Here is a 25,419-nt window from a genome sequence, read left to right as displayed (position 1 = left end):
AGTGTCTAAGTTTGTGGTCAAAGGCTTGCACCCATTTGCCACAGCAGATGCCCCCGATTTTTGGTAAGTGAATGTGTTTAATTGTGGGCAGGGACATTACTGGATATTCTTGTGTAATTGCCACAGAACAATTTATGTTATACTTTGTTATTGCTACAGAAGAATGTTGCAGCTTTAAGGCAGGGATGACTCCTGGAGTTGCTTTCTCACTGCATATGCTTTATTTCACAATCAGATCGATTCGATAACAAAAACATACAGCAGCTCCTCTCCTACTCCTAGCCCTTCGCTGCGGTGGAAAAAAGAACGACTTCAATCCCCTTCAAGGAACATACGTACAAAATAGTTTTCCTGATACACCAATGGGGCGTTCAATGCCATCTTGTAAATATGAGTACTCTGGCAGAGTAACAGTTCAAATGAAAAATACACCAGAACAAACAAGCAAACAAAAAAAGAAGTGTGGGGTACCTTTGAACCAATGAACAAAGTATAACAATTTATACTTTTTAACATAACCCGACCCCGTCAATATGTGATATGTCTCACAAGAATATTTATTTTATTATTTTACATTTACAATTTTTTTTCCTGGGGACCCTGTGACACCCCATTGAAGAGCCGTAGGCTGGATCTCTCAAGATCTCACTGTTGGGTTTGTAAGGCCATGTTACTCCTAAATTTCTATCTTGTTCAAAGAGAAGATATAAAACAAAGCTCTGAGCTAATCGACCTTAGTGTTCTCCTTTTTAAAAAAAAAAAAAAGAATCGATAAGAGAATCGATAAAGAATCGAATCGTTAAACAGAATCGAAAATGGAATCGGAATCGTTAAAATCTTATCAATACCCATCCCTAACGAGGACCCAGGCACAGAGAGACTTGATGAATTTAGGAATCTTATATTAATAAAGAAATTTGCAGACTTGCACAGAGATGGTAAAATTATGATGACTGATAACGGAGACGAAGACAACAGGCGATGAGGACAGGGAGGAACAGGGGTTTAAATGCACCAAAGTGACAGTCAGACAGAACTCGGGACAACATTTAAGGATGCAGGGACTGACAGAGACAGGTTTATCTTGCCTGGCTGGGCAGCTCTCCGGGTGCTCAGCACCCCCAAAGCTCTGATCCTAGAATCGTCCCTGGTCCACACTGTCAAATGCCTTCTCCAAAGACTGTTCAATTATGATGCATAATGTTGTGATCTGATCTGTGCATGATCGGTTCTGTTAGAAGTTGAATCTTGATGTGTACAGAGCTATACTCTACTCAGATTCAGCCAAATGCTGCAAAACTGATCAGGTCGTGAGTCACATTGCAAACTGATAAAAAACATACTGTAAAAGAAACCCAAAAATTTCTTAAAGCAAAGAAATTGTCATGGTCCTGAGTCTGAGGACTCAGTGTTTTGTGTTTCCTTATGCTTTTGTTCATTCCGAGTGTGTATTCTGTTGTGATTTTGCCATTTGTTAGGTTTCTGTTCTTTGCCTGCCTGCTCCCACTTCTCTGTGTTCCCTCTGTCTGTCCATGGTGTTATTGTGTCTGCTCATGAGTCTGCCTGTCATGTTCAGTGTCCTGTCTGATTCTCTGTGTCTGTTAGTTTCCTGTTTTATTCTGAAAGTTCATGTCTCATGTCAGTGTGTTCAGTTTTACCTCTCCCCTGTCTCGTTAGCCTTATTGCTCCCAGCTGTGTCTCCCTCCTGTGGCCCATTCCCTGATTACTCCCCGTGTATTTAAGCCCTGTGTTTTCCTGTGCTCTCTGTCGCGTCGTCTGTTTAACTCCGTGTCCGTCTGCATCATTCTGTGTAACCTGGTGTTTAGTCTGCGTCTCTCCGCCATCTTTCATTGTGTATTTTGTTCCTCCCCCTGTGCGTGTTTGGTTTAAGTTGAGTTCTTTAGTTTTCCCCAGTTTAGGTTGGTTTACTCCCCGCTCTGCTCCTCCTGTTTTTGTCCCCTTATCACCTCTGCAAATAAATATTCACTCGCACCCCAGTCAGTGCCTGCATCTTGGATCCTTTACTCAATTCACCACACGACTGCTGTGCAGCCGTGACAGAAATGGTATTCTTCAAAAGCAAGTCAATCACATGAGCCTATCCCAGTTGAGTTGGGAACCACAATGGTGTAAACAAACCTTTGGGTTCTTGACATTGTTTGTGGACTTGATTTCCATCCTAGTATTACAAAAAAAAAAAATCATCTTAAAATGATTAAAATGGAAAATGTGCTAGGTTTTCTCTGGATTCAGATTAATAGTGGCTTTCAAAGCTTTTATCAATATTTTTTAGACCTCATATTTAGAGTTCAAGTGAAAGTTATCATATACAAGCTCAAAACCTAGAATTAATTCCAGATCTTTAATCTGCTTAATTTGTCATAAAAGTAACAAGAGAACAGGACTCAGACCATGGAACCTATCAGCCAACAATCCAGTTACTTTTGAACCTCTAAAACTGGGGAAATATTTATTAAAGAAAAAAAAAAGTTGCACGCCCATTAATACAATGTTAATACAATGGTTAAACCCCTTGAGATGTATCTTATAGTCGGCACTTTAGTTATATGCTGTTTGATTTAAACTTAACTGTGGTGGTTTACAAAGGCAAAATTTCAAAGAGATTAAATTATAGAATTAAGTACCGGTATGCATATTTATAGCGGCAGCAGACAAGACTTTGAATTTAAACCTTGTTAGTCAAAAGTGACATCGCACTTAGTGAATGTAGGAGACTCGGACAGTTCCCCTCATAGTGTTCCTTTCATCTCTGTAGAATAGCAGACATTATTTTGAAATACTCACAGAGCAATAAAAAAACCAAACAAACAAAAACAGTAAGACTACTCTCTTTAACATTAAACAATTTTAATGTCTTTATTGTCCAAAGATAGCACAACACTTGTGATTTAAATGTCACTCCTTACAGCATCAACTGCAACACCACTCATTCAAACACACATAAAATCTCTTGATGTCAAGAAGCAAGTCTCTCAGAAAAGGAATCTTTTTATCTATCATTAGAAATGTTATAAGACCTCTATACTAACTATGTAAACATTGCAATGGAAACGTTCCTGTTGCAATTTCTTACAAAAAAATAAAAACTTCTTAATGAGACTTTTAGAATGAACAAGAGCTCCCGCAGAATAGTGCACATGAATTTTATATACACTCAGTGTCATCAAAATATAATATTCAGTAAATCAAACACCACACAGTATCGGTCATATATTTACATTCTAGTATGTGAATTGCTTCACCCATTCAGGTAAGCGTGTTCCAAAAGGTGGTTCTGACACTACAGATGATCAAGTAGACCGAGGATGATCTGACTCATCAGTTTGTCCTATATTGGCTGGAGTGAGTTTAACCGCCACGAGTAACCACGTGATGTTTGAAAACATTTATATTGGCAGCTTTGTTTTTGTTTTGTTGGTATGATTGTCTTTTTTAAGATCGAGGAAGGACCTGAGCAATTGTGTCCCGCGCGCTCTGAGTGAGCCGCTCTGGGAACCTGACCTCATACTCTACTATTAGGTCTCCCCGACGATCAGGTCGTTTGGGATAAGGTAGCCCTTCTCCACTAATTCGTCGCTTCATCCCCGGATGCACAATATCTGTTGATGACACAGTGACTGTTCTGCCATCTACTGTGGGTGCATTGACTGTACAGCCACACAAAGCCTGGAGAATCAGAAGATAAGATAAAGAAGAAAAACATTAGGAATTCCAGTTAACTTCATATGTCATTTAGTTAACATTTAAATTGATTAAAAAAAAAACAAAAAAAAAAAACATTGAAAATGTATTTTTAAAGTTATATGTACTCTTACTTACATCTCTGAGTGAGATCTTAGCGGTGTAAATGATGTCAGAGCCGTCACGTTTGAACACTGGATGTGGCTTGTCTTTCAACACAAATGCAATGTCAGCTGGAATGTTTGTAGGAGTCTCGTCTCCCTCTTTAGGAAACGTAATTTTAGTGCCCTCTTTCCAGCCTTTCTTTATTTGCACCTCTAGGATTTTCTCTTCTTTCCTTAATGTTCGGCCATCAGGGTTCAGCCTTTTCCGTGAGATTTTCATTTTTTTGGTGCAACCTGACAACACTTCCTCCAAGGTCACCCGGAGATCGTGAACTACAGGAGGATCCTGCTGCTTCTTTACCACACTAGTGTGACCGCCCATACCAGAGCTGAAGGAGCGAGGGAACCCACCCATTCCCCCCATTCCGCCGCCACCCATCCCAAAGCGGGCAAATGGCTCATCAGTGTCCATTTCCTCATCCATGCCTCCATTCCGCCCGCCAAAGAACTGTTCAAATGGGTTACGTCCACCGAAGAACTCTGCAAAGATGGCATGGGGGTCACCCTGGAAGGTGTAGCTGAAGGTGCCAGGACCACCACCACCACCACCAGTAGGGCCTCCGCCTTTCAGTCCTGGAAGCATAGTAGAAACAATCAGATTAAAAGGATTCAGTTTGGGTTTGGCACACTGCAGTAAGTTTGTTTGTTTGTTTTTTTTATTCTTGTAAGAAACAGTTGTTAGTCATCATTATCTTACTTTTGTGCAACTTATTTAATGCAAATTACTAATTTTAGATTTTTATTAGTAATGATTTTAAAATATCCCATACACTAATGAGGTTCACGTGAATGCTGGTATAAAGAGAATTTTATCATGTTTTTTCATTTAAACAATAGTATGAACAAAGTTATTTTGTGCTTTGATTTTGCAAACACCCTTTAAAGTACAAAAGCAGATGTGAAACTAGCATAACACTAAAATCAGCCAGGAAACAGGGCTAAAACACATTTGTCATGTTAGAATTAATAGCCCCCCCCCCCAAAAAAAAGTGGCACAAACCGCTGCTGTATAACCAAAGTTATACAGCAGCTGCTGTTTAACTGTGTGCCAAAATATTACTTGTCAGCATCCTTATTTGGAAATGCTCTCAGTTCAGGAGGTACCAAGAAGAATGTGAAGAAACACAACACGAATGCTTGTGTAATGCTGTGATCACTGGGGATAACTGAGGTTTCCACTGCATGAGTGCACTGGGTAGGTGATTTTTCACAATTTTACCAGGCTTTACTAGGAGTAACTTAAGTATTCCATGAGAGTAGCTGGGATATGTCCAGTTGGGTGCATGGAGTGGCACTGCCCCCCTCTACCAATACCCTTGCGCTAGAGTACTGTTAATCTCACAATGTCCATCATTGTCTAACAGCATGAATAGGAGCAATGGTGGACTGCAGCTTAGTACAACGAGGACAACGCTGAAGCACTTGAAGGTTATGCTTCCACTTCACTATACTTTAGATGTACATTTTTTACATTGATATCCATTTATTTTAAATCTTTACTTTGTTGTTGACTTTGAAGACTTTAAACTATAAGCATTTTATGCTTTATACTTTGGCTTGTTGTAATGTTAAAAGCTCTGTGCTAATACTTAAGTAGAAGTTTCCACCATTTCAGGTTTTTGTGAACTAAAAATATCAACACCGAGGTTAGCTAGTCATCGTTAGGGCCTAAAAGCTGAACCCCCCGCCCCTTTCCTGTCCCGTCAGATGCAGAACCCTCCAGCTTCTCTACGTACTTCATCAAGTTCTTGCAGAAACATGCAATGCGAGTATTGCCGTCAGCAGACCAGCTCTCCTGTCCTGGCTCAGAGACAAGCCACTGACTGAAGGTCGGAGGACAGGAGAGCCAGGACAGCGCCATGACACACAGGATTATCCCAGTTTAGTCTACACATGTTCAGAACTGTTGTTTCCACCCAGCCTTGTTGACAGCTCGTAGCTCCAACTGTGTTAAACGTTATTCTGACGGCGCCTTGACGATTATTGGCCCCGCAATATTGCATGATTTAGAAAACTTACCTTCTTCGCCAAAACGGTCGTATATATCTTTTTTCTTAGGGTCGCTCAAAACGTCGTAAGCTTCAGCAATCTCCTTGAATTTCTCCTCGGCTCCCGGTGACTTGTTTTTGTCAGGATGATAACGCAGAGCCTGCTTACGATAAGCTTTCTTGATGTCGTCCTCCGATGCTCCTTTCTTAATCCCCAAAATCTCATAGTAGTCTTTACCCATTTTGACCAACCAGTGGTCTAACCTGTTGTAGCTGTTGGTAAATTGCTGGTGATGAACTTCTGCCGCACGTCCTCAATCCTGACTCAACTCGATCCGCTCAGCCCCGCATATTTTCTTTATAAACAGTGTGGAAACTTCCAGAGTTTTCCATAACCAGCCTGAACAATCTCCTCGGTGACGCTGCGCCAGGGACACGCCCAGCGGGACGTCACGCCATGATGCCTTCATGTGGTGTCGGACATATTTCTCAACCTACGTTTCATGCCTGATCCAAGAGTGTCAAACATTTTAGTTTACGGGCCACACACAGCCCAATTTGCTTTCAAAAGGGCCAGATCAGTACTCCAGTAAGTACTCCAGAACAACCTACTGAAAACATTTTCTGCTAATTAAGCAGAATTTGTTTTTATTTAAAATTATATTAATGACATATAAAGCCCCATATGGTCAGACTCGTGTATGTATATGTATGTATGTATGTATGCTTTATAACACCAAATGGCCTCTCAGATCATCTGATCAGGGTCTCCTTCAACAATCTTATTTTAAAACCAGAGGTGATCACTCATTTGAGGTTGGAGTGCCTAAACTTTGGAGAAGCCTTTCTCACCCTGTCAGGGCAACTGAATCAGTGGTCTGTTTCAAGGCACTGCTGAAAACCCTTTTTTATAGGTCAGCCTTTTCTGAATCCTTCTCCTATTATTTTTGGCCATAGTTTACATCTGATGTGTGCATTCAAGTGTGTATGTTAGAATTAGAACATAAGAACGTCTATTTGACTTTGTGTCTGTATGCTTGAACATATATACTTACCTTTAATATGGAGTTTTGTTTTTTACAAACTGTGTGTTTCAGAAAGCACCGTACAAATAAATAAATGACGTAAAAGCATAAAATTTTTATATGTAGAGTATTTGTAAGTAAAGAGCATAGTACTTTATGTCCATACATTTTTGTTCTTGTGTAGCAATGCTGGCAATACGTAACTTTACAGAGAATACCATTTCGTTGAAAAACTTTATTTCAGGGCTTTTCTCCAATTTTCACACCCCAGATTCTGCAAAGCCATGACTAAGTTGTTTCTGGTATGTTTGACGGCCCTCGCTGTCTTGATAAACATAACTTTAGGTTTATTTTGATGCAAAACAAGATCACAAGACCACTCTTGATTACTCTAAAATATTTCAAACATTAGAAAAAATCCATTCCTACATGTCCCGTGGGATTATTGGCTTGGCACACCAAATGCAATCTGAAGCTGAGTGAACTGCTGGCAGGAACTTTCACGCTTGGGTGCGGCCCAGATTTAAGACAAATAAATCCACTGCTTACTGACTGGTGGTGAACAGGAAGATGTAACAATAACACTGTGCCATCAGGAGGGATCAGCCTTTTTTAGACCTGTTACCTCAATCAGAGGAAAGCAGACAAGAAACATGTGAAAGAGATACAGTAACTGCCATGTTACTGTGACTTGGCTGTATTCTACCATGTAGCCACATCTGGAAGCCCACTTTTTTATCTCTTTAAACTGCATTTTTTTAAATCTCTGTTTTACACAAACTGATTTAAATGTTGAAGCTAGATAATACATAAATGTAATGATTTGCTGCCACTGCTAAGACCACCTTTTCATTATTATTATTATTATTATTATTAATCACTTATTTTAAAAAAGGATCCAAGCTAAATCTGACTTAAGTACAGAACCCACAATAGCATCAACAAACTCAAGTTTTCTTATGTACTCAATAGAAATCTACCATATTGAGTGAACATTTTTGTCTATCAGTGGGTAACCAACCCACAGTTTGAGAACCTCTGCCTGAGGAAAGGTTCACTACAAATTAATACAGACACCATCATCAAAACACCAAATGCTGTGATATTCTTTGGTAAAACGGGCCTCCATCTCTCTTGAGTTTCAGAGACTTTAATAAGTTAAAATAACGATGCACTGGAGCAACAGCGGAGTTTATGGTAACATAGCTCCTCATTACCATACTATATATATAATTCACTATGTTTTATCAAAACGTGACTAAATCTTTTTTTTTTTAATTACAAGTATCACTAGACTCCTGTCTGCACTCTGTGGGTTTCCTCAGTTTCATTTGCTGTTGTGCAAGACAGCACTGGGTTGTATAAAAGTAATATATTCCAATTTGTAAGATAAACTTCTTCGTCATGTGAAGGAAAACCTGTTTTCCAGGCGAGTGCTGCTGCCAGTACAAACTGAAAGGGTGGTAACAGAAAGACTCACCCAAATCACTGTAGCAGTCTCCATTTTTTTTTCTCATAGGACGAGAGGCAGGGTACACCCTGAACAGGTTGCCAGCCTATTGTAAGATTAACAACACACCACACTGAGTAGAGAGAGACAACCATTCACACTCATAGATTTGGCTAGTTTAGAATCACCAGTTAACCTAATCCTAAACCTTTTTGGGGGGGTTTGCTGTCATTCCCTTTGCTTATTACCAACCCTCAGTATCATCCATGTTGAGCAGCATGCAGAAGAATTTTGGAGGCTTGCACAGAAGCACTTTTACACCTATTGAAAACTAGGTGAATAGGTATAGGTAAACATAAGTTACATAGGTAAATAATGTGTATTTACCTATGCACAGTGGCAAACTGACACAATTGCACTACCATGCGTTAAGCACAAATCCCAACTGCATGTTGCTCGACTTGGAGGATGCTGTCCATTGGTCAAATGTTGAGTGGTTGAAAAGTGATTCTGAAAGAGGAAATGGAGTGACAAAAGAGTCCACCAGTAATGTGACAAACAAAAACATACAAATGCACTAATGCATTAAATTTGAGACATTGAAGTGACACATGACATGTAATTTAAAAAAATCAAACTTTATTAATACAACACTTAATTTACAGGGATAAGATGACCCATTAGCTAGATTAGATGACCCAAAGACTAAGCAAACGTTTAAAGTTTAAATGATGTAGTTCCAGTCAAAAAATATCCAAAGTAAAAGCAATTAAACATAAAAAGTACTAGATAATTGAAAACGGGTGACTGCAGGGAAAAACCGTTTTCTACAATCTCTTGTTCACTTGAGAGAGCTGCCCTTTAGACTACAAAAAAATCCAACAATATCGGCGTAGACGCGACCGCTCCCAATGCTCAAGTCCCATTGGCTACATCCTTGATAAGCCGGGCGTGTACGCGCAATTGATGCGGGAGCTGATTGGCTGCGGCGCGATCGCAGTGCTGACCTATGGTACACGGCTCTGTGCCTCAGCAGTTGTGTATTACTACGCTGATTGGACGGTCTCCTGTCACTCATCTGGGATACTAAGGAAGGGGTGCAAACTGCCAAGATGAAGCACTACGAGGTAAGTAGTATCTATGAAACTTTACCCGTCAGTGTGGCTACAAATGAATTAATTAAATAATCCCACAAGTTCTCAGACAATTCTCCAAATCAGCGAAAAGAGGTTCAAATTAAAAGCTTTAAACGTGAGCAGTGAAAATAGCACGCTGCTGCATCGCCGCCTCTCATATACTGTGCCCTATATGAACGAGGTGCTGTGGCCTGTTGTCGTTAAAGTCGCGGTTTAATTGGCAAATCCTGTATCCGAAACACAAACAACACCCGCTGATATGATTAATTATACTTACGCTGAGCGTTTGATAAGTTCTCATTGTAAAGTGTAGGCTACTTCTCTGTTAGCTGAAGACTGATAACTGGGTGTAGGTAGGATAATGCTCGGCATCATCGCCATCTCTGGCCGGAGTGACTCATGGCGCTTCTTATCTTATTCTTACCCAATGCAGGTGAACGGTCAAGTGCGCAATCTCAGCACTTCTAAATTAACCCCTGTAGTATAACTGTGGGTTTAAAAAATAATAATAAAAATACATTTTAAATGAGGTGGAATGAGTGAAATTAATTAGATATTTGTATATTAAGAAGGAAAAATGTGCATAAGGGCCTCTTTACTGCTTTATCGCAAACGTGAAAAGCTTCCTGTTTCAAACAGCCGTTTTACTTGTGCAAGCACCTTACGTTTCTCCAGATGTTAACCGTTTCATGAGCACAAAAAAACCCATCAGACAGGATCTGAAGCAGTCTGACAGAAACCAATCCACCCAGTAACTGCTCTGGCTGCCCCTTTCTCCGTTGACAGGTGTCGCTTTTGAGACCTGTTGGCAGGATTAGAATTTAAATGAGGAAAAAAAAGACCGAAAAAGATTTTTAAAAATATCTAAGAACAAACTCCATTAGATTATGTCTGAAGTAAAATGCATACTTGTATGCTTTTAAATTGTATAAAACTAAATCATTTATTAAACATTGGTTTAATTGAACAATTTCGTCTTCTTCACACTGCATCAACTTTATTTGCACTGTAAGGGCTTTTTTCCATGCTTACAATCTGTCTACACCACACTAGGGCATGCAGCCCTTATGTTGCATATGTTAAACTTTAATTAACATCATATCTGTGGTTCTTTCTCTTTTGGAAACCAAACAGCTAAACTGGATTCAGAGCGCTCTGTCATCTTGACTAACTTGACTTGAGCTAAAATCAGTCCACCACATCCTGGGTTCTGTACGATGAAGTGAATTCAACATACCCAGGCTGTCTTTCTGTTATCTAGATTCACTTAGTCAGGATAAGCAGTCACATGAAGCAGATTATTAACTAGCTAATACTCAGGTTCCCCCTGCGCGTTCACACAAAAGTGGTAGCATTGGCAGATAAATTACAAACATTCACAAGTGTACGGCCATCAGAAAGGCTGCTTTTTACAGATAGAACTGTAATATAAAAATATGACTCAGAATACTTTATTAATCCTTAAGGAAATTATGTGGTTCCAGTTGCTCCAAGACAATAAGAACAGTGACAGACTGAACTAAATGAAATAATACAATATATTACAAAATATAAGACATGAGTCTAACATATATATGAATAGCTCAATTACAAATATCCAGAATATTACAGAGATTAAATATATATGATTGACATTTTACTCTAGAGATCAACCAGTATAAAATAAAATATTCTGGCACATGGCCTTCTCTGTAGCAGGTTAGATTCATAGCATAAGTTACTATGGCGATGTAGCCCAGTAAGAAATGAACCACCTTTGTAGTCCTAAAAATCAGGTTTAGTCTGAAGTTAACTGGATAACACGAAATCCTAAATTCAGTCTGTTCTGATGTTATTGTCCTACTTTTATATATATATGTATATATTTTAGTTAACTGCCTCCTCAGAGAGTTACCTATGAAGATAAAAATAAATTAGGCTGCAGGTGTTATAGCTCATGATTCTTCCAAAACATTAGTGTGACTTTTTGGTTTTAACTGTTTAATCTCTGTTTTAATGCATTTACACAAGATAGCACCAGAGAGCAACTTCACAGTCATCAACATGTAATGAGTATCTAGAAATGCATACAAAGCCAAAATGTTTCTACTTTGATTGGTGAAAAATATTTTAAAATGATCTCTTACCTTGAATAAATAGGTTCTGTGTAGTCATTATGAAAGTCCACTTAAGCTTGGTGCTCCCTGTTTCCCACTCTCACCCCAGAGTGTATTAGCAGCACAGTCACTGCCAGAGCTTTTATATAGATAGATGAGACAGGGGGAGGTGCTCAGGCGGAGGGTATGCCTGACACAGAAACTGAGATAGGATTATTTTTCCCAAAGTCTCGGCAGCATTGTCATGTGTCTGCCTCGTTTTTTTTCCCCTTCCCAATCTATGTGACTACCTTTTTCAGGACAATAATAAACTAATTAAATCACTTCATTTAATCAGACAGGCTGCCTTGCAAAAATGACAAACAATGGTCAATGCGTCATCTGAGTCTTGTACATTTAATCAAAGCAGTGTGAAGGTGAACAAGTGTTCACAATTCTGACATTTAAAACTTGAATAGTAAATTATGAGCGACACGAAGTTATTTTTTATTTATTCCCCCCCCACCCCCCCCCCCTTTTTTTTTTTTTTTAACCAGAATAACATTCAAATTTAGCCCCTGTTTAAATCTGATGTTTGGATACATGTAGTGGACATACGGGTAATTAGCTACATAAGATGGTCTGCATTTACACATCCAAATCCAAGTTCGTATCTGATCCTGCTGCCACTTGTGACTGCATGTCTTTCATTCATTTTTTGAAATTGTATCCCAAGTCTTCGTTCTTAGGTAATGGAATGGCGAAGTTTGCCAAGGGGAATACCCTGACTAAGCCCTCAGACTTTGGGGGGGGGGAATTATCACCCTGAGGTGGCAGAAATAGGCGACTGTAGACGTATGTGACTGAGACGTTTGGCTGTTCAGTTTGGTTTCATACTGTAAAACTCCTGTAGGCTGTGATAGTGAAACCTTAAACTGGTGTCACAGTGATGGACATGGGGGTTGAAGTTAGGAGCTGATTGAATGTCAGCATAGTATGGTTAACAGTAAGAGCGTGACATCACAAAATAGACACAGATGGCTGTGGGGTCTGTAGGGAGAGGTCAGGTTATGTGGACTTAGCAGGAGGTGTTTTATATTTAGCTGGGTAGATGAAGACTGGGGGGTCTAACTAGAAAGGGGTGTTGTCACTCTACCTCTTCTTCATCATCCTACTTAGCTGGGAGTTGAGAAGTGTCAGTGGTCATCAGGCGTCTGTTTTTAGAAACGAGTTATATTTCAAATGCAAGTCACTGCAGCTCTGAAAGGAAGCTGTTGCTCTCAGCTCCTGAAGTTTCTTTAATGATAAACACAGGTGACAGCTGGGGAATACTGGGCATTCCTACATATGCGCACACACACACACACACACAGGCGGCATATGTTTGTGCTGCAGGGGTCGCCTGGGAGTTAAAGTGGCACAACAGAAGTGAAGGAATGAGTGGGGTGCAGACAGGGAGGGAGGGAGAGTAAAAGAATGGCAGAGGTAGAGGGAGAGACAGATTTATTTCCACAGCTGAGAGCCTCCTCTCTCTTCTCCAGCTTAGCCCGCATCTGAGATAAACATTTGAGAGGTGGAGAGTGACGAGAGAACTGAGGGGAAGACGGGAATAAACCGAGAGCAGGAGAAGAACTGTGGACATGGATGCCCTAGCATTAGAGGCCACAGGCAACAAAAGGGTGGCTAACGGGGCAGTAGTGCCGGCCCCGCTGCCGGTCCAAGCCCAGAGTAAACGCAAACCTGCCAAAAAAACTAAAAAGGCTGTTGTTTTCTTTGAGGTGGAGATTCTGGACGCCAAGACCAAGGACAAGCTCTGCTTCCTGGACAAGGTAAGACGTCAGTCCTCTTTTTTTACACATTTGTGGAACCTTTTTTTTCTTAAATATTTATGCAACTTTAATTTTACTTTCACACCTAACTTACTTTGATACCTGATCTTTTTAAAAACTGCTTGTGCACATGTAATCATTGCTTCTATGCTCAGTCCAACAGACCCAATATTTCTCTCCTTATACTTCAGTAGAATGGTCTTTTTATGTAAGTCAGGTGTTTTCTAGAACATGGAAAAGCTGCTATAGCTGTAGTCCCCACTGTCTGTCAGTGGGTGTGCACAGCCTTTGAGTGCTGCTGTCTGTAAATGGTGCACACACAGAAGTGCCTTTCATACATACAGCACAGCACTACTGGTTTTATTTATCTGGATATGGTAGAGGTTATTGACGCACATACAAGAAGACATGTACAAAATAAGAGTAACAACTGCAGCCTAATGCAGTCTTGTGTTACATCTGTAGCCTGTATTTATCCCACACTTATTATTTTGGAGTGGTCGGACAGATGGTTCACTTAAAGCACTGGGCATTACAATATAAATGCAATCACAGTTGTGCATGGCCTCAGACATGCATGCGCTTATGTGCAGTGAAATATGTTGATAATGTATGATTAAATATTGCTAGACACTTTCAAGGCATTCCCATGTTGCACTATGACACTTTATAAAATATGACCAGAACCACACTTGAGTGGTTGCCTGGTGATTGTGAACAATCACAAGTAGGTGTGACGAACAGCTGGTTGCTCAGAAGTTCAACATGCAACACCCTCAACATTTGGGCACTTTTGAGGTTACAGGACACCTGGTGGGAGGCATCCTGTCTCCAAACAGTCACAGCCCAACTCAGACTAACAGCTGTTTGTTTTGCATATTGGCAATGGTTTGCAAGTAGCCGTGTAATTTCTAGACACAGAGAGTCTTTCAGCATGTTACAATCATTCGGAATCAGTCTGAGTCGATGACCGTAACTCAACTGCAACTCACCACTTTGCAGTGAGAGACTTGATTCAACTGGTTGCCAACTGGTTGTATTCTGGTTATTCTGGGTCCTGCAGCAACAATTTCACTATCTGTTGAGGAATTTCTGTTTCAAATCTATGTGCTTCTGGCTGAAGGTAGCTAATATGATTATCAATGTATGCAGACAGCAACACATTGCAATCTTTGCTACTTTATAACGAACAGATTGTGTATAATTGACAACACAAGTCCTTTCAATAGCAAACTAAATCGATCTTATTGCTATTTTTTTGCTGTCTTTGCACACCAAAGAAACTTTAAAGAATGCTACAAACTGTGGGTGTTCACAGACCTGGAGTCAGTTTTGCACACGTTGCAGTAATTTTGGTGGAGCTGTTGTCTCTAACCACTGTTTTCCACAGTGTGACTGCAGCATAAGAGCAAAAGAATGATTTCTACTATAGAAATGCACCTTAAATTGAGCAGCTACTACAGTATTGCAGCACATAGGTAGTTTTTCAGATTTACTTCTTGTTTGTCACTGTCTGGTCAGTGGTATTAATCATGACAATTATATTGATCATATATATAAAGTGTGCGTATATGTATGAGATTCAGGTTTGGCCCTATTTAACCACTCCTACAGTCTTTGAAAAATGCAAATATTTCTGCGTTTGTGCTGTTTATTCCAAAATGTGATTGAACCTGTTTGAAGATACATAAGATATTAAGACAAAAAATATGAACAATAGTCTGTTGATTGCATCAGTTTAACTCTAACAGCTTTAGTAGCTATAAAATCTATCACAACAGAAGCAGAATTAGTACAAGATTGCTTTAGACTTTACATTCATTGACATTTAACATCAGTTTTAAATTTCTTTTTAATTTTGAAATGTGTGCCCTTTTTCTGCAATATAACAAACCATTTGCACCGCTGTTACATTTGACCAATGTGTTGACTGATGGACTTCAGTTGTGTTTACAGTTGGGACTAAGTGGGTATCAGCACTGCATTAGCCATATTTACTTTGAAAGGATGTTTAAGCCAACTTTATCAGGCATATTTACAGTTATTTCTACTCCCCCTGTGCTTATGTTATTGTAATGTTTGACAGATTTAAATTGTTAGTGCTCAGCCTGCAGGTTATTGCTCTTGCATTAGAACTGTTTAGTGTATTGCTGTTGTGAGTCCGGTGAGTGTAGAGTTGCATTAGTCAAATTCACGGTGTGATCAGCCACGGCAGACTCTGCTTATTGAAGGCTACTCCTCAGGACCGCAGAGTATAAGGTTGTATCCTTATGGGATTATACTCTGTTGTCAGCTTAGCAGAGTTTCTATGGTGATAACATCATCAATCTTATCACCTCTTTGGAGGCAGCTCGACAGATGTGACAGATATAGATTTGGAATCTGGACAGAAGGCCCTTTGGGAGAGAGGCTTGGTCCTCCAAAGTAGGCTACCGGAGCTAAACTGACAAGCTGTGTGACACATTTAAAAAAATAAATAAATAAAAATCAAGTTCTGTATTATGTCTGGCTCAGTGTGTGTATATGACTGACTGACTTCATACTAAATGAGGCCTGCAGAAAGAGTGGGAGTCCAGAGAGGTGGTTGGTCCATCTAATTCAACCATAGTGATGTCATCCTGCTGAAAATGGCATGTAGTCTTCGGGGGGACATGAACAGAAGCCAAGTCAATTACAGCAGCAGACCTGCTCAGTCTACTACTGATTTGTCACACGATCTTTGAAAGCCAAGACGAGGGAGCGACACTTCAACAGGCAGATGATGACAGAATGTAAAGCAGTATCTCCTTACACTCCTTGTGAGCACTGAAATAAGCAATCAGCAAGACAATGCAAGTTTGATTTAAAGCTTAAAAAATAGTTCCCATCCTTTTTTAAAGACAATTGCAGAGATGGCTTACCATTGCTAAACTGTCTACACTGAAAAGTGCTGGCCTGGCTAAGAAACTGTAATGGCATTTTAGTCTTAACTTAGTGTAGTGGTTCTCACAATCACCCAATGTGCAAAAAAGGTCCCTGGTTCCCAGATGGAAAGAAACGCAGGTTCATCGAGGGTTGTGTTATTGATACTCACAGCTTGCAAACAGCAGCATTTTAGCAAGTTAAAGTAAATGAAAGACATTTTCCTTTTTTTATGAGCTACTGCTGTTTATGAGACCGTACCTAATTCAAAGAGCGACTACTGAAAAAGGTGCCCGCAGCAGCGTTATAGTACAATAGTAGTGACCCAGCAGTATATCCAGTGACATATTATAAACCAAATGTAAGCACAAATTTAGCTTAGGTAGTGTTTTCCCTGGAAATTTTAAGTTGAAGTATAAAACAACTGTCTTTAAATTAACCTTATTGTGGTTAAAATATTGTCAAATAGTAAAACACAAAAAAATATTTTGTACCAAGAAGTTGAAGCTTGGGTTGAGTTTTTTAACAAGATGCTTAAAACCTTCATTTTCAATCTGCTTGCTCTTCCTGTCATATTCAGCGCAGTTAGCGAGTGCTCCAGCAATTCTTTGGGTCATTTGTTTACATTAAGATCACTGACCACCAGTTGCTGCCATCTCCTCCTCCATAGCCTGGTTGTACTTGATGGTGTTTTCACCTTAACTGGTGAGAGAAGTTTGTTGTTTCCATTTTCAGCAGAAACAGTTTTCTTGTATGTTTTGTTTGTTAGAGGAGGTTGAAGTACCTCCCTTTTAAGGTAAATAAATCAGGCTGACGCACAGCTCTCGCGGTCAGACTTGCCCCGGCTTGTCTCAGTTTTATGGGCACTAGTAAGTGGAACAGGATCAGAATCAAATACTTAATTCCCAAGGAAAATATGTTGTTACAGTTGCTCTAAGACCATAAGAACAGTAACAGACTGAACTAAATTAAATAAGACAATATATTATAAAGTTAAAAAATGTCAAAATAGCTCTAATATTTACAAATGGCTCAATTATAGATATCCAGAATATCAAATGTATGGCGTTGTTGGAATAACAATATGACACTTTTGTCATGTAGAAATGTATACAGTGGCCCCTCGTTTATCACGGGAGATAAAGTAGCCAACTTTATTTATTACAGTTATTATAGATGTTTTAAGGCTGTAAAACCCCTCAGTATACACTTTTCTCAGACAGGCATGAATATTGTCACACTTTTCTCTCTTGTTTAAACACTCTCAAAGTTCAAACCTTTGTATCATAGAATGAAACCAAAGGCACCTGACGGTGCAAAACGTTTCGTGGACATTGTTGTTTGTTAGGGAGAAAACTTACATACAGTACAGCACCTCAGAGTCACACTGCTCGCGATTGAAGATTTATGTAAATTTGACAAGCTGAATGCAATCTACACTGTGCAGGAGACACAGCACGAGATTGATTGACAATGGTTTACAGCCAATCAGGGCGGAGAACACAATGCACAAAAAAAGAAAGAAAGAAAAACAGGCATAATTGCACCAAAAAAGTCCACGAGGCCGCGAAAGGTGAACCGCGAGGGACCACTGTATCTGTGCCAGATTTTATAATGGCAGTATGCTTGGAGTCAGATGACACAAAGATGTTAAATTCATTTCTGCCTAATTGTACATTGCTCCAAATAAATCATATCACAGATAACATTAGAAGTTAGTATGTGCCCTAAGATTAGCAGAACTCACCACACTGTCAACCTGCTAAAAGCAGACTGTAGTTTTGTTTTGGTTGTTCGTTTTGTTTGAATGCATGCCTCCTTAGCTTAAACAGATAAAACCCCTTGTTCAAATAATTGTGACAGTGATTATTACTTTAAACAACAAGATTCAAGCTAATTCCCCAGGGTTTCACTGTTTGTTGTCCTGTAACAACTGTTCATGTCCATATTTACCTTTGTGCGCTCTTCGTGTTTCTGTTTCGTCGTCATTCCTTTTTTATATTGGGGGGTTGTTGAGCCATTGCTGGCAGCCTGGCATGAGGTTGTGTACTTTGGCTGTGTGTCTCTGTGCCAAGTTTCTTTGAAACCCTAATACCAGCTGTTAAATAGCTCACATCCATGGGGTGTGCGCACACAGTCAAAGCTAAATTTACCCCTAATCACCATCATGAATGGAAAACAGGGTTATTATCTGTTCCTTTGTATGTAAACGTCCCTGCACTTATTTATTGTGATGTTATTTGTAGGTTGAGCCAAATGCCACCATCGGGGAGATCAAGTCTATGTTCCACAAAAGCCGTGAGTGCCATCTGTCTGCAGCCTCATAAATCTAAGTCAAGATCAAGGAAATCTTCTAACGTAGCCTAGATAAATACATCAAAACAGTCTTAAGAAGATCTGGTTTTGTTTGTTTCAGATCCTCAGTGGTACCCAGCCCGACAGTCCATTCGCCTCGACCCAAGTAGGTCCACTTAAATCAATGTTTTCCTTCTGACTTTAAATCATTTATTTTTATAATTTATTTATTTTAAATACATTTTAAATCTCATATTAAGTAACGTGTGTTTTTCAGAGGGGAAGTCTCTGAAGGACGAGGACGTTCTGCAGCATCTTCCTGTAGGGACTACAGCCACCTTCTATTTCAGAGACCTGGGAGCTCAGATCAGCTGGGTCACAGTGAGTACAACACAAAGACAGCTCCAAAGACAGGAACATATTGTGCTGCCATGAATGGGTCCAACAGCCCTGTCAAGCCCAGATACATCAGTGCAAGTGGGATCAAGCAGAGCTATATAGAGTTTTCCCTGTGTGTAGAAATTGAGTGTGTGTTTGTGGGTCAGACGTTTAGACCTAACTTTGAGGTTAATTTGCTACACAGAAGTCGACTTTGACAGTGAAGGTTGTTTTGACTCTGCAGGGAGATGCAGGACAAGCAGATGGAAAATAATTTACAGTGGGGCAAAAAAGTATTTAGTCAGCCACCGATTGTGCAAGTTCCCCCATCTAAAATGATGACAGAGGTCAGTAATTTGCACCAGAGGTACACTTCAACTGTGAGAGACAGAATGTGAAAAAAAAATCCATGAATGCACATGGTAGGATTTGTAAAGAATTTATTCGTAAATTAGGGTGGAAAATAAGTATTTGGTCACCTCAAACAAGGAAAATCTCTGGCTCTCACAGACCTGTAACGTCTTCTGTAAGAAGCTTTTCTGTCCCCCACTCGTTACCTGTATGAATGGCACCTGTTTGAACCCATCATCTGTATAAAAGACACCTGTCCACAGCCTCAAACAGTCAGACTCCAAACTCCGCCATGGCCAAGACCAAAGAGCTTTCGAAGGACACCAGGAAAAGTATTGTAGACCTGCACCAGACTGGGAAGAGTGAATCTACAATAGGCAAGCAGCTTGGTGTGAAAAAATCAACTGTGGGAGCAATCATCAGAAAATGGAAGACATACAAGACCACTGATAATCTCCCTCGATCTGGGGCTCCACGCAGGATCTCATCCCGTGGGGTCAAAATGATCATGAGAACGGTGAGCAAAGATCCCAGAACCACACGGGGGGACCTGGTGAATGACCTGCAGAGAGCTGGGACCAAAGTAACAAAGGTCACCATCAGTAACACACTACAACGGCAGGGAATCAAATCCCGCAGTGCCAGACGTGTTCTGCTGCTGAAGCCAGTGCATGTCCAGGCCCGTCTGAAGTTTGCCAGAGAGCACATGGATGATACAGCAGAGGATTGGGAGAATGTCATGTGGTCAGATGAAACCAAAGTAGAACTTTTTGGTATAAACTCAACTCGTCGTGTTTGGAGGAAGAAGAATACTGAGTTGCATCCCAAGAACACCATACCTACTGTGAAGCATGGGGGTGGAAACATCATGCTATGGGGCTGTTTTTCTGCCAAGGGGACAGGACGACTGATCCGTGTTAAGGACAGAATGAATGGGGCCGTGTATCGTGAGATTTTGAGCCAAAACCTCCTTCCATCAGTGAGAACTTTGAAGATGAAACGAGGCTGGGTCTTCCAACATGACAATGATCCAAAACACACCGCCCGGGCAACAAAGGAGTGGCTCCGTAAGAAGCATTTGAAAGTCCTGGAGTGGCCTAGCCAGTCTCCAGACCTCAACCCCATAGAAAATCTGTGGCGGGAGTTGAAAGTCCGTGTTGCTCGGCGACAGCCCCAAAACATCACTGCTCTCGAGAAGATCTGCATGGAGGAATGGGCCAAAATACCAGCTACTGTGTGTGCAAACCTGGTAAAGACCTATAGTAAACGTTTGACCTCTGTTATTGCCAACAAAGGTTATGTTACAAAGTATTGAGTTGTATTTTTGTTATTGACCAAATACCGTATTTCCCGGACTACAAAGCGCACCTGAATATTAGCCGCACAAGCTAAAATCAGGGGAAAATCCTGTTTTGTACATACATTAGCCGCACCTGACCAAAAGCCGCAGGTGTTTCAATGTTGACTCATCATATGTAAGAGAATATGCACAAAGGGAATTGTCAGGAAAGAGATGGCTGTTTGGAGACACACCCCTTTTATTAATATTTTGAAAAACAAGTTATGGGTACATATTTGCACATGTGCTGTGCTTCATAAATGAGTAACAAATGTATTACATAACAATAACCTACAGCACACCAGAAAAATAGATTCGGACTACCTTTTAGGCTCAGGTGCAGTGACACGGCTTTAACAAGAAGAAAAGTCAGTCATTCACCACCATCTTCCTGCGCACTAAAACCACCAAAGTCCTCTTCTCCAGTGTCGGATACGAACAGGCTCAGGATGGCTTCGTCATCCACTCTCAGCTTCTTTCCTTCGTTGTCACTTTCAAAACCAAAGAAATCCTCATTGTCATTGTCAGTGTCGGAGTCGAACACCCTCTGAAGGGCCGTGGCGGTGTCCTCCTCTTCATCATGCAGCAGTCCAGCCCTTCGAAATCCGTTGGTGATCGTGGATGTTTTCACACTTTTCCACGCTGTCAGAATCCACCGGTGGAGTTGAGCACAACTTGCTTTTCGCAAGTTTATCGCCGCTCGTCATCCACGACTCCCGCTGAACGCGTAGCGCTACTTTGAAGTTTGTTTTTCGCGCTACTTGTACGGCACTATGTTGCCTGGCGGATGGACATGTGACCAACATACCACTCTTGAACCCCGATCCTTCCGCCAGGCAACGTAGTGCCGTACAACAGCGGAACAAACAAAACAAATCGTCTTACGATATCACAAAAATCATGGACAATCTATAGAAAAGCCGCACCTGACTAAAAGCCGCAGGGTTCAAAGCTTGTGCAAAAAGTAGCGGCTTATAGCCCGACAATTACGGTACTTATTTTCCACCCTGGTTTACGAATAAATTCTTTACAAATCCTACCATGTGGATTCATGGATTTTTTTTTTTTCACATTCTGTCTCTCACAGTTGAAGTGTACCTCTGGTGCAAATTACTGACCTCTGTCATCATTTTAGGTGGGGGAACTTGCACAATCGGTGGCTGACTAAATACTTTTTTGCCCCACTGTATGACCAAGGTTAAAATAACTGAGAGTGTATGTTCATTGTTTGAGTCTCCAAAGTTCTGACTAATCTTTCTTGTTCCTTTGTTTTTTTTTTGTTTTTCCAGGTTTTCCTAACAGAGTACACCGGTCCACTGGTCATCTATCTGTTGTTCTACTTCAGGGTTCCCTTCATCTACCCACCCAAATATGACTTTACCACCAGTAAACACTGGGTTGTACAGTGAGTGTCTCAAACACACTTTCAGAACACTTAGGTAGTCAAACAGAGCCTGCTTGTCCTCTTTTGTGACCATCTCAACAGCTCAAATAGAAGATAACACTCTTGTGCCTGTCACCTAAATATAAAGCTTTAGCTGTAGTAAACAACATTGTAAGCTTAGTGTTGTAAACACTTCTGATGAGTTTTATCCCTAATTGTATATCAAATACTTTAATGTCTGCTTATCAGTGTTTGTATTTGCCTTATTTTAGCTCAGTGGTGTCAAATGTGGTCGTATAGTGTGAACATTGCACATTTAGGATCAAACTAATGACCTGCCAGAATTTTAGATGTAGACTACAAACTGTGTTCATCGGTTTATAAATGGATTTTATTAAATGTGAACTAGTCTGTAGTCTGACAGAACCCCAGAAACCTGCCGTAAGCAGTCAAAAGAAAGTTGCATTAAATAATCTAAACTAAAAGAAGCATTGCTTTGTTTGCAACTTAATGAAGGACACCTATTTTATTTTTTTATTTATTTTAAAAAGGCTGATGGGTTATTGTTGTCACCCTGCCGGGGAGGCAGCAAGGCTTAAAAAATACTAGCAGCCGCCAATATTTTTTAAGTTATTTAAAAAAAAAAATTTAATAAGGCTAATCAAGTGCCTATATTTTTCCAGTCTTGCCTGTATGTGTCACTCTTTCCACTACGTTAAGAGACTCCTGGAGACGCTGTTTGTCCATCGCTTCTCTCATGGAACAATGCCGTTACGCAACATCTTCAAGGTGATTTAGAAATGCATATCATTTACATTCATCCATGTTACCTTACCGCATACAAATATGTGTTTTGAAGATCTGGTTTAAGTACGGTACAAGATGAAAAGTGTTTCATTTTCTGACTGAAAATGTTGGGCTGACAATGCTTCTGTCACATTCTGTTTTAGAACTGTACCTACTACTGGGGCTTTGCAGCATGGATGGCTTATTACATCAACCACCCGCTATATACGCCACCCAGTGAGTATGCATGCAGCTACAATTTCTTACAATCAACGCTCACACGTGCCAGTGTGTCATTGTAACTCTTTTTTTCCCCCTTTGCTGATTACATTGATTGCCTCTCTTGCAGTTTATGGGGAGCAACAGATAAGAATTGCCCTCATCATATTCTTGGTAAGAACATTTCTACGATTAGATTTTTTTTAAAACACTTTTTTTGTTTTGTTTTGATTTAACACGTTAGGAGTGACATGGTTTCTTTTTCCAGTTCTGTCAGATCGGCAACTTCTCCATCCACATTGCTCTTCGGAACCTTCGTCCACCAGGTAAACACACCTGTCAAATCTGTACATCAATATCTCCATACCTTTTCTTCTCTTTCTAGAAATAATATTTGAAGAGTATTATGATTTTAATATTTCCTAATAGAAAATGACAAAAACTCAAACTACACCTATGACTATGAACAAAAAGTGACTTCCTCAAGATGTTGATAAGTTATAATGAAGTATAATATGTGACATTAGACATTTTCAATGTAAAATAAAAACTTCATATAGAAACTTCATATAGAACCCTGGTTTCGTGTGTGTGTGCGCGCGTGCTATTTTCATAGTCCAAATCTGACTGAAAAATAAAATTGTGGTCTCTCTGCAGTCTCAGTAGTTTTAAACAAAACATTATTCTGTCAGCAAATAATAAAACTAAAGATGACTGCATGGATTGAAAATATTTTGAATTTTCATTCACCCACCCTAAATCCAGGCTCTAAGACCAGGAAGATTCCCTATCCAACCAAGAACCCCTTCACCTGGATCTTTCTGCTGGTCTCCTGTCCCAACTACACCTATGAGGTAACAGGTTTAATGACTTTGGTGGCTAAAGGTTTTCTGTCCACTGTAGTAACAAATCAGTTTTAAGAGGGTCATTGATGCTTTAACCATGCAGCTGAATGTTCTCTCACTTGAATATATAAATTGTAGTGTCTCACTTGTATTGAAGTATGTTCAGTTTGTTAAACTATGGGGTGAGCCAGTATAGGTCTGGGGGAAAATATGGATTGAAACTGCAGATTTAATCTTTCCCCCCCTTTGCTTTCCTTGTGCTTTAATTCAACTCCGGACCCTTTTGTTGTTAACAGCCTTTTTTCCTTCTTCTCAAGGGGGGGAGCAAGTCTGAAGGGTTCAGCTGCTGCATTAATCAAAGAGTTTGCTGCCCTCTGGTGGCATTAGTACATCTTTATCGCATAACTGGCTTTTCTCCTTGAGAGAACTATACGTTGTTCATCGGTCAGGTTATGGACCCAGGACCTTTGATGTCTTACAGCAGAATTTTTGGACTTGTAGTTGGATTGTTGGAGCTCTGTTTGACAATCTAGTGATTGGATTCTGAAGTCTGGAAGTTAGGTCAATGATTGGTGGTGGGGGGGAAAAATCTGTTCATCCCACCAGATTTTAATCTGACTGTAAAGTAAATCCATTGTGTAGTTACCTCATTAATCTTTAGTGGAAAAAAAGTCATTTCCATCACATGTATATGGATTCATAAAAATCTGAAAACTCAGTGTACAGCTCACTGTTGACAACCGTCTCTGTAGGAGTGTAGTGACAAAGGAACCAGATAAGGGGAAAAGGAAAGTTTGTCTCACATCCTTCTCCTTCCTCCTGCAGTTGGGCTCCTGGCTTGGTTTCACCCTCATGACCCAGTGTCTGCCAGTGGCCTTCTTTACTTTGGTGGGCTTCATCCAGATGACCGTTTGGGCAAAGGGGAAGCACCGCAGCTACCTGAAGGAGTTCCGAGACTACCCTCCTCTCCGCTCGCCCATCCTGCCTTTCATCCTGTAGAGGACTAGTCAGCACTGCCTGTTTGTAGGAATCAAACCCTCCCCTTTTCCTTGCTTTAAAACCTACACTGGGAAAAAGGAGCCTGTTTTTTTCCCCCCCCCATGATGTTCAACCTTTGTTTTCCCTTCCTGTAATCTGTCCCCTTTTGTTTTGTGTGAGAATGTAAAACACTAGTATTGCTCTAAAAATTTTTTATTGAAGACAGACAAACCCTTATTGGTAAATTGAGTTTTGATGTATGTTTGCTTTCCCAGAGCAGTTTTCACCCTTAAACTAACCAGTGTATATATGACACCAGTTCCTTTTTTTTCATCCAGTACTGTTGTTTAGGGGTTGAATTTGCACCTGGTGATATTCAGCATAGAGTTCTCAGTTTTTATTTCCATAAATCTAAATCTGAAACCGTGACAGAACTTAATTTGTTAATGTCTGATGTAATTTATTAAAAAAGTAAACCAACATGTGGTTGTGTCATTTCAGGTTAATTCATGACATCTACACTACTTGAAAATTACCTTTTAAAACAGTAATGATCAAATAAATCAAAATCATT

The 25,419-nt window shown here is 40.1% G+C and overlaps 2 protein-coding genes and 1 long non-coding RNA gene across 4 annotated transcripts; 1 reads left to right on the top strand and 2 right to left on the bottom strand.

Annotated features, from left to right (window-relative positions):
* Nucleotides 1-2,851: 2,851 nt before the first annotated feature.
* On the bottom strand, nucleotides 2,852-6,295 carry dnajb1b (DnaJ heat shock protein family (Hsp40) member B1b). The gene is made up of 3 exons (XM_026170273.2): nucleotides 5,886-6,295; nucleotides 3,841-4,439; nucleotides 2,852-3,687 (listed from the first exon to the last, which is right to left on the bottom strand). The coding sequence occupies exons 1-3, from the start codon at nucleotides 6,094-6,096 to the stop codon at nucleotides 3,454-3,456; spliced, it is 1,044 nt and encodes a 347-aa protein (XP_026026058.1). The 5' UTR covers nucleotides 6,097-6,295; the 3' UTR covers nucleotides 2,852-3,453.
* Nucleotides 6,296-8,946: 2,651 nt separating this feature from the next.
* Nucleotides 8,947-11,712, bottom strand: LOC145429206 (uncharacterized). Its single transcript, XR_013909427.1, has 2 exons — nucleotides 11,592-11,712; nucleotides 8,947-10,267 (listed from the first exon to the last, which is right to left on the bottom strand). It is a non-coding gene; the product is annotated as an uncharacterized LOC145429206 (long non-coding RNA).
* tecrb (trans-2,3-enoyl-CoA reductase b) lies at nucleotides 9,352-25,325 on the top strand. 2 transcript variants are annotated; one of them, XM_026170272.2, is made up of 12 exons: nucleotides 9,352-9,456; nucleotides 13,319-13,369; nucleotides 18,517-18,568; nucleotides 18,687-18,731; nucleotides 18,843-18,946; nucleotides 21,923-22,038; nucleotides 22,701-22,806; nucleotides 22,968-23,040; nucleotides 23,153-23,196; nucleotides 23,291-23,348; nucleotides 23,788-23,876; nucleotides 24,693-25,325. In XM_026170272.2, the coding sequence occupies exons 1-12, from the start codon at nucleotides 9,442-9,444 to the stop codon at nucleotides 24,864-24,866; spliced, it is 927 nt and encodes a 308-aa protein (XP_026026057.1). In that variant the 5' UTR covers nucleotides 9,352-9,441; the 3' UTR covers nucleotides 24,867-25,325. The 2 variants fall into 2 exon arrangements, with proteins under 2 accessions (XP_026026057.1, XP_026026056.1); XM_026170271.2 differs by lacking the exon at nucleotides 9,352-9,456 and having other exon boundaries at nucleotides 13,115-13,369.
* The last annotated feature ends 94 nt before the right edge of the window (nucleotides 25,326-25,419 follow it).

Source organism: Astatotilapia calliptera, chromosome 6 (assembly GCF_964374335.1).
Source record: "Astatotilapia calliptera chromosome 6, fAstCal68.1, whole genome shotgun sequence".
Taxonomy (NCBI): Eukaryota; Metazoa; Chordata; class Actinopteri; order Cichliformes; family Cichlidae; genus Astatotilapia; species Astatotilapia calliptera.
This window is presented reverse-complemented; position numbering and strand designations above follow the sequence as displayed.

Bases quoted from the DNA above. Each gene is read 5' to 3' on its own strand.
- dnajb1b (XM_026170273.2), bottom strand. From the start codon at position 6,096: ATGGGTAAAGACTACTATGAGATTTTGGGGATTAAGAAAGGAGCATCG. The intron at 4,440-5,885 runs GTAAGTTTTCTA...CTATGCTTCCAG, and splicing joins CGACCGTTTTGGCGAAGAAG to GACTGAAAGGCGGAGGCCCT. The intron at 3,688-3,840 runs GTAAGTAAGAGT...CTGATTCTCCAG, and splicing joins CTAAGATCTCACTCAGAGAT to GCTTTGTGTGGCTGTACAGT.
- tecrb (XM_026170271.2), top strand. From the start codon at position 13,181: ATGGATGCCCTAGCATTAGAGGCCACAGGCAACAAAAGGGTGGCTAAC. The intron at 22,039-22,700 runs GTGAGTGTCTCA...ATATTTTTCCAG, and splicing joins AGTAAACACTGGGTTGTACA to TCTTGCCTGTATGTGTCACT. The intron at 22,807-22,967 runs GTGATTTAGAAA...ATTCTGTTTTAG, and splicing joins CGTTACGCAACATCTTCAAG to AACTGTACCTACTACTGGGG.